Raw genomic sequence first — 9354 nt, 5'->3', positions numbered from 1 at the left:
TCTACCTTTCCCAAATCCTTTCTGATCTTCGTGAATGATTAATGGTACACGTGGTTTTAACCTATCAGTAATTGAAGCCGCTGCTAACTCATAGGTTGTATTTAAAAAGGAGATGGGTCGCCAGTTTTTCAAATACCTTTCACATTTATTTTCTTGTGGTATACAAGTAATCAATCCTTACTTTTTTTCATATGCATCAGGATACTCCCAGGCAGCATGACGGTAATGGCCCGTTGCCGGTTTCATGCTGGCCGCTACCGTCAGTGCCGGCAGGGGATATACAGTACAGGTCCAGCACTGTGCCAGTGCCTGGCTGCCAGTGTCCTACAGTTTGCCCAGCTAGCTAGCAGAGATTGAAATGCGATATCCCTTGTATCCATGTGTATCTAAATATAACTGGCCATGCTTGCCACCTACAGCCATTCTGACCGCTCAGTGCTCCCTCCACGTTGTGCATTTCTTTGTCTCAGAATTTAAGTCCTGTCTGTAATACTACTGAAAAAGTCTACCAACAACAGTGTCATACTTACGAGGTAACTATTCTTCCATTCTTACTTATCACAGTCTTTAAATCTGCAAGAAATTGACCTTCTAACTTTTGAAAACATTGTTTCAGTAATTTTATATTTCAGTGCCATTTTCTCAACCGTCTCTCTCATACAGACAGATCTAGTTTGAACAACATTTCTTCTGAATGTTATTTGACATTCTTGTATCAGTTTGCATACTTCAAGTTCTGTTTAATCTTTATGAATTATTAGTACAGAATAAATATAAATTCATACCAGTAATTATAAGCATTAAATAAATGTTAGCTTTATAATAAGCATCAGCTGGATTTCTAACAAACCTTTTAAATGATGTACAGATGCTAATTATGGCCGGTATACCGAAATTGTACTAGGGAAAAAAAATTGCATGCTTTTGATCCTGAATTCATCATTCATCTCATAGGAGTATTTATAAGTAGAAACATTTATCAACCGTAGTATGAAATAAGTTCGGGAAATTAATGATACATCAATAGTATTAATAAACACATAATAGACTGGTTATATAAAGCGACCATGAACGATTCTAACTGGACAAGGCGTCGTAAAATCAGAGAAAGAGTTACTAAACATTTAGAAGCTATTGCAGCAAACAGTTGTGATTCTTATGCGACTCCACATGAACATATTCACAACAAGAAAAACAGATCTGAGGATCTGACTACTGACGAAGGTTCACGTATATCTGATGATGACTCAAGATCAGCAGTTCAGTCAACTAGTCAAATCCATAATTCATTTGGTGAAGATGAAAAGGATACCAACATGTTCCCTCTACCGGTAGAGGATACAGATGAACCTGATATACTACTTGACATACAAAGTGATATCAGTTCAAATGATAGCAAAGAGACAGATGATGACATAATGCGTGTTAAACTGTCAGAATGGGCAGTGAAATATCAAGTTCCACATGCCGCCCTTTCTGCTCTATTGGAAATACTCCGGAAAGATTATACGTCACTACCGAAAGATCCAAGGACATTATTATGTACCTCTGTAAGTTATGATATAAAAAACATTGTTGGTGGAAAATACTACCATTTTGGAATTGCAAATGGAATTTTGCAACGAATCGGTGATATTGAAGATGTTGATATGCGAGAATCCATTGCCATACAAGTGAATATAGATGGCCTACCCGTATTTAAAAGCACTTCAATGCAGTTTTGGCCAATACTGGGTAGAATTGAAGGGTCCAAGGCACGAGAACCCTTTATCATCGGTCTATTTTATGGTGACTCAAAGCCACAAAATTTAGATCAATATCTACAAGATTTTGTAAGTGAAATGAAGACATTGCAGACAGAAGGGATGATTTATCATGGTGCCACTATAAGAGTTATTCTGGCATGTGTTATTTGTGATACACCCGCCAGGGCCTTTGTTAAAAGAGTTAAAGGACACAGCGGATATGGAGGATGTGACAGATGTACACAGAATGGGGAATGGTTCGGTAAAATAATATTTCCAGAGACAGATGCTCCCCTGAGAACAGATGTTCAGTTTGATGAGATGACTGATGATGAACATCATCTCCCTGGTGTTGGAAAATCTCCATTTACACAGTTGTCAGTTGGAATGGTGTCACGATTTCCATTAGACTACATGCATCTTGTGTGTTTAGGGGTTACAAAGAAACTACTTATGTTGTGGATGAAAGGTCCTGTTGGCATTAAATGTCGGATTGGCTCAACTGCTGTGAATTTACTATCAGAGATAATAACATCTTACAGCAGCTATATCCCACGAGAATTCCACAGAAAAGGGAGATCACTCCGTGATATTGACCGATGGAAAGCAACAGAGTATAGATTGTTTCTGCTATATACAGGCCCTGTAGCTTTAAGTAGTGTACTGTCTCCTGTACTTTATAGAAACTTCCTGTTATTTTTTACAGGCATCACTTGCTTGATAAGCCCCAAATTATCTCGGTATTTTTGCGATTATGCTCAGGAACTGCTTTGTTTATTTGTTCACAATTTTGCCGATTTGTATGGGCGTGATATGCTAGTATATAATGTCCACGCCCTGGTGCACTTGTCTGATGATGTGAAAAACTTTGGACCATTAGATAACTTTTCGGCATTTGCATTTGAAAGTTATTTAGGGGAGATTAAAAAAATGCTCCGTACACCAAATCAGCCACTTCAGCAAGTGATTAGAAGATTTTCTGAAAAGCAGTCTGTTGGTCACCCGCAGAGAAGAAAAACTACCAGGACAGAAAACGAAAATCTAAGATGTAAACATACAGATGGTCCCTTACTTCGTGGAATGGATGCCGTTACACAGTATAAGGAAATTCAAACACCCGATATATTTATCTCAAGGTCAAGAGGTGACAATTGTGTAAATATAAATGATGAGGTTTGCATTATCCGCAACTTAATTCTTCAGTCAGATAATGAAAAGACCGTTATATATGAAAAATTCATTGATAAAAAAGACTTTTTTACATATCCCCTTTCTTCCTCAAACATTGGTGTATACAAAGTTTCTCAACTGAGTAGACATTTAGAAATTACTTTGTTAAGAAATGTTAAGAATAAATATGTCTTATTACCCAAAGACAATGAATACATTGCGCTACCACTGTTGCACCGTGAAAACTAGTAATGTCGTGACGTTTTGGAAAGTCATAGATATATGTCATACCATTACACTATTATAAGATTAAATACAATTTGAAGTATGCTGCATGTTTTTAACCTAACATATTTAAGGTCTTGAACACGTATTAATTATGTTTAGCAATAAAATTTGTTATGTCACAGGAAGAATGTATCTTGTCGTGGAGTTTTCAAGCACAGGTGACATTGGCCTGATCCCTGAGTCATGGCTCGCAAGCAATGCTACTGGCCCACAACTAAGAATATTAACATGCTGAACAGGGCCGTAAAGACTTGCCAGCAACCAAATGAAGAGTCATGGGAGCTTTATGACATCAGAATTCTCTATAAGAACGGTAAGCGAGTAATACTTTATCATGTGTTCTTTTAGGTTTTGTGACACATTTTGTCTATATACATGATGCACATTTGAAGAGTTGTGCGTTACAGGCCCTGAGTGAAAAGTGGAAAGAGGAGCTCAAGCTGTGAATCGAACCAGTGTCGTTTGGACTCTGATTCCAGTGGTGTACTAACTGAGCTAAAGGGTTACCCCATGTTAATTACATTAAGAGTATCCATTTTTGTTTATAATTACATCATTCACTTTGAGTTATGAGTATCATGAATACTTTGTGTTTATTTGCAGCATCCTATGATAAAGCAAGAAAGAAGCTACCTCTTGCAGAGGAAACGTCAGATCTATATACAGATGTAGATGATGGGATCGATGGCATAAGAAAGAAGAGGTTCTTGGATTTAAACATTAAACAATTAATTATCATACACATATAACTTCTGTATGCAAATAATTGAAATTAATGGTTGAAGAGAAATCTTCTTGACTGAGAAGCTATTTCAGTCTTTAGGAAATGGTTTCTTCGTATATTCTTACTGACTAAGAAAATAACTCAAGCTCTTAAATTAAGAGTGACTCTTAATTGCTAAATGCATGTATCTGACTGTTCCAAACACTAGGTTACTTTCTATCTTCTATAAATCTTTATAAACACAAGCAGTTATCGAGTTTTAATGCTCTTGCTTTAGGCCAAATAGAAGATACCTTTCGACTTCAAGCGAAGATGAGGAAGAGAGGGATCCACCAGCAAAATGTGAGAGGACTGGGTCTCTGTCTGTTGGAAATAGTACACCTATCAGGTCACCAACACCCCCACCATTGCCGCATCTGTTTTCAAACAGACAGCCTGCATCACCTGCAGCAGGGGAATCCTTGCAGTCTTCCCCACTCACACCCCTTACGACTCAGACGGAGGCTGTACGACGTTCACCTAGAAGGTTATACTCAGCAACTGGTATCAGACATCAACCAGACTTCAGACCACCATCACCGCTCCAGTTGCCCCATCGTGCTTCTACTCATGGTGCTTCTACAGGTTTGTTTGTTTCCAGTGTTACAGTATAACAATTATAACACTGTGAGAGTGATTTTGAATATTTCCAGATTTGAATTTTCAAGAATGCATTAAATGTTACATGACATGGATGTTTTACAATCATCTGTTTTAATTGCAGCTGAAGTATTACAACTTATTAGGGCTGTGGAGGAAAACACAGCTACAACAAAGACAAATAACCAGCTATTGCACCAACTCCTAAGGGTCGTTACAGCCCAGTCAACCCAACCAAGTGCCGAGCAAAGAAAGCTGGACCTTCCCTTGAAGTCACTGAAAGAGCTTCATGACGCCAACACGGCATTGGATGATGCCATAGCATTCAGAAGTGTGGTAAGTTATTTCATGTCTATTGTCCTTACGTGATCTATACACCTGGAAATTAATCAAGCAACACCCCAATTTTTTCTATTGGAGCAACTTTGAAGTGTTCTGACAATCAAAATATGCCGGGTTGATATAGTTTGACACTTTTTTATTCAACAGACGATCTCTGACAAACAACTTAAAGGGAAAAAGTATCAAGACTTTGCTTTATTGCAACGAAATCCAAATTCTTAAAACTGTCTTAAATTCATGAAAAAATGGACACAATTTACTATTCATCCACAGACGTTGTTGTCAGGTGTATTAACACAAATGTCACATGGAAAGAAAGAACAGTCATCTGAGAGTCTGCACACCGACTTTCATCAATATCTAGTGTGTCCTCCCTGCGCACGCACCACCGATTCCAGACGCCTCCTCATTCCTTGGATGAGTCTCCGGATCTGATTCTGGGGGATCCTGTTCCACTCCTCATGCAGGGCAGCCGTCAATTCGTTGAGATTATGGACTGGTGGGTCTCTCTGCCTCACACGACGGCCAATAAAGTCCCACAAATGTTCAATGGGGTTGAGGTCAGGGCTCATGGCAGGCCATGGAATTCTGTCAATTGCATTTTGCCGCAAAAAATCATTTACAGCATGCGCCCTGTGAGGTCTAGCATTGTCGTCCATAAATATGGGTCTCGTTGCCAGAGGATGGTTCTCAAAATGAGGTACCACAGCCCTGTCAAGAACCTCCTGTTGGTAACGAACACCGTTAAGGTTGCCACGGATGGTAATGATATCCAACTTGCAGTTCATGGAAATGCACCCCCATACCATAACGGAACCTCCCCCAAAGGCCACAGTCTCCTGGATGTTCCGTGGAGCCATTGCTGTGTTCCTCTGCCTCCAGACCCGAGTACGACCGTCCACCATGTGCAAGAACCGGCTCTCATCTGAGAAATGGACCTTCCTCCAAGAGGCAATGTTCCAGTGCAAACGGTCATTACACCAGGCCAGTCGGGCTGCCTTATGGGCTGGAGACAGTCTGGGTCGCTTGATTGGCCTCCTTGCCCGGTATCCTGCAGCTTTCAGACGATTCCGAACAGTCCTGTTCGAGATGGGTCTCCCTGGAAGCCACTCCTGTCTCAACCGAGAGCTCGAGTCGAAGGACCTGCGCCGTACAAGTCTCAGTAAAGCTCTGTCCTCCCGGACTGTGGTCTTCCTGGGTCTTCCTGGTCTAGGCAGGTCTTTAACTTCATTAGTGGCCCGGTATTTTTTCAAAAGTTTTGAAATTATGGAATGATGTCGTCCGATTTGAGTCCCGATTTGTCTTAGAGACATACCAGCATTCCTCATGCCGATTATTTGCCAACGAGTGGCCTCTGATAATTTCCTACGTGCCATGACATTGAAATGAATGAAAAACCGAATGCAATCGACAACCTGCGCTTGTAAACACCCCAGGGAAAAAGTGCATTTTTCGAAAGTTGAGGTTAAAGCAATGCACGTGCGCTGTGCAAGCTTCACGCGCGTCATATCAACCCATGAAAAGCTCATGCTGTATGTCAATACATCAAAATTGAATAATCAATCATCAAAATTACTTCGTTAAACTTTGTTAAGTTTTTATGTGTCTTTGAATTTGGTGTTGCTTAATTAATTTCCATATGTATATATTCTGTTGAAACAGTAAACGCATAGAGAATGACATTACCTCACTTCCTTTCTATGCAGGTGATGCAATTAGGAGTAATTGGGGGATCAAGTTTAAAGCACACCGTGTATAACATCCTGGAAGCAGCTTTTACCACCCCTCTGGCAAGAAGTGTCAACTGGATAGGCAGTGGAACCAAGGCAGCTTTTAAGGGGATGAAAATGAAGGATGCAATAGTCGGTATGTGAAGCAGAAACAAAGGGTTCACACTGCATTCATAATAACTTAATAAGTTCGCAGGGCTTTTTTTAAAACTTGGGTTAGTGCGTTTAAATTTAATGAAAACATAAACGTGAAAAGGGAAAGTAATTTATCTCTCGAATGAAATTATCATTTTTTAAAAGTGCAAGAGAATTTAGTTCAAGATGTAAAGAAAGTGAAAAAGCGCTCGTAATATGCCGAGGGGAAGTTACTCCTTCAACAGACCAAAAATTCACGAGAGAATGATGTCAGCTGTTGCTTTGCAATGAAAGTGCTGTACCAGTTTTCATTTGCTCACTGACACGACTATTTACCAAGAAAACAACATTTACTCTTATTGTTAATGGACACAACAGCAACATTTAATATAATGTCACTATGAGTTTTATTGTTGTCTAATAAAGCGCGTTTTGTGGAATTTCAGAGGCTACAAGGAAAAGTCCGGTGACCCAAAAGGCATCAAACATTGAAATCGAAAGCTTTATAAAGCTGTGGTTCCGCAATGCTGCAGACAGAGATGGTGGCAGAAAGGAACGAGAAAAGAAAAAGACTGCAGCAAGCACTGTAACGGCACCCAATGACGACACATTGTGATGTTAATTCATCAATATCACTTGAATGCAAAGCCTAGTAGAATGCTGTGACGGCACTCTATAACACATTGTAAATGAAAGTCCTTTCAGGAAGCATTCATGTAATACCAATGTATATTTTTGGGCTGTTTTATATGCATAATTTAGGGTATTAATCAAGTATTTCTGGAATAAGTATGTACACCTTCCGAAGTGAGTGATGTTTGATGATCTGGCCGTGGTACTAAAGCATCAGAAAATAAATTCTCAAGGTCAGTGTGTGTACAATTTTCTGTTTTTGTATTATTTAATGTAATACTTTCTTACTTCTTGCATAATTTCACTTTATTTGGTTTTGTTTGTTTTTTTGTTTTTTGTTGTTTTGTTTTTGGGATGGTTTTTTTCGTTTTTGTTTTCTTTCTGTTACTTTTGTTCCATTCTCTCAATTGAGAATGTGGAAGGATTTATTTATAAATTGTCTGTGTTCTACATGGAGGAGGTAGTTTGAGGGTTTTTTCACCATGTTAGATCAATTTGCCATCAGATCGCACAAAGAGGCCTTCAGTTCTTATTTTGTAAAATTTACTAGTTCTCATCTAGCTCCTTTGAACTGTTCCCTTATATACTCTGCCTCTCTATCAACATTTTGTTCTCCTAGCTTACTCTCAAGACAGTTTAATTCATTTTTTTCTTCCTATGTGTATAGATGAAAATAGTATTGATGCTCCACTTTATTTAGCAGTCACATTTCCCATAGTAATTGATCGTTAATTGTAAACATTCTTTCATCTTCTATTTATATTCTTCTAGGGTATCACTTACTTTTTTTTATAATATCGACATATTTTGTATCCTTTGTCAGTGAATTATTGAACTTCCAGAGAGCCCTTCCCACTTTGTATACCTGTAATTGTGAGTGACACTTTTGAGAGATCTGAATTAATACTTGGATGTATATTACTTTCCTCTACAGAACTGAAAGCATTATGGGAAAAAACAGTCTATTCGAGCTTGCTTTCGTGGTTGTTGCCAAGTGAACCTTCTCTCAGAGGGACCAATTCTCTTTAAGACAGGAAGTCTATTGTCTGTAAACAATTCCTTCCTTGCTTAAGGGTTATTAATATGTTTATACTTAAAGGTATCATTATCAGGATTAATCACCAAATTCCAATCACCACATGTAACAATATTTAATTCTTCTGATATTTCTCTAACATTTTTATGAATTCTGGTTTATCAGAGTTTTGTCCATCTAAGTTAATCAAAGTATATATCTTATCATTGATAGTCACATCCACTGCTACATAAAATTGCTGTCCTCCTTGCCTTACTGTTAAATGGGCTTATGTACGGTAGTATTCACTATACATCCCCACTGTATCCCCATTGTTCTGTTGTTACTTGTTCCTGGACAGCTGTAACATGATCATCCTGTAGACAATAGATTTCAGCCTTTTTCTTTCTCACGGATCTGAAACTTGTATTCTTTGAAGGTTATTATCAAACCCTCTACAATTTAATGATAGCATTTTATTTTTTCCCTTTGGGAAAGTGTTCCGCCCGTACCCCCCGCTCTTTTTACGTAAAAAAATCGCTCCAGGGGAATATGCCAACACTGAAAAAAGTTCATTGGATCGATTGATTGTTTTTCTACCTGTTATAGATTACTAAATGCATATTTAGGGTGAGCTTTGCATGTCCGTTTGTAAGTTTGGTTTTTGATGGGAGTGGGGGTACGGGCTGAACTCACTATGCTTCCGTTTGTTCCAAACCGAAACCGCCCTCATTAATGAACATATTTACATGAAAAAAAAACAGTGTCAAGTATCTCAATGACTAGCGCATACCGGGACTCCATCGTGTTCAGACATTGCCATAATGTTCACTCGGTGTCTTCTGATAATAAGTAACGTTTTGCTGCCTCAAGAGTCACTTACACTGGAAACAAAATCACGTGTAACTGGTGGCCTTGACCTTAACACAATAA

General features: G+C 38.7%; 1 protein-coding gene and 1 pseudogene across 1 annotated transcript; both read left to right on the top strand.

Annotated features, from left to right (window-relative positions):
• The first annotated feature begins 1841 nt into the window (after positions 1-1841).
• On the top strand, positions 1842-3164 carry LOC137269861 (uncharacterized). Its single transcript, XM_067803701.1, has one exon. The coding sequence runs from the start codon at positions 1842-1844 to the stop codon at positions 3162-3164; it is 1323 nt and encodes a 440-aa protein (XP_067659802.1).
• A 166-nt stretch (positions 3165-3330) lies between these two features.
• On the top strand, positions 3331-7389 carry LOC137269860 (uncharacterized; annotated as a pseudogene).
• The last annotated feature ends 1965 nt before the right edge of the window (positions 7390-9354 follow it).

The sequence above is a fragment of the Haliotis asinina genome, unplaced genomic scaffold (assembly GCF_037392515.1).
Source record: "Haliotis asinina isolate JCU_RB_2024 unplaced genomic scaffold, JCU_Hal_asi_v2 scaffold_17, whole genome shotgun sequence".
Classification (NCBI taxonomy): Eukaryota; Metazoa; Mollusca; class Gastropoda; order Lepetellida; family Haliotidae; genus Haliotis; species Haliotis asinina.
The sequence above is the reverse complement of the archived record's forward strand: the minus strand, read 5'-3'. Positions and strand labels throughout refer to the sequence as shown.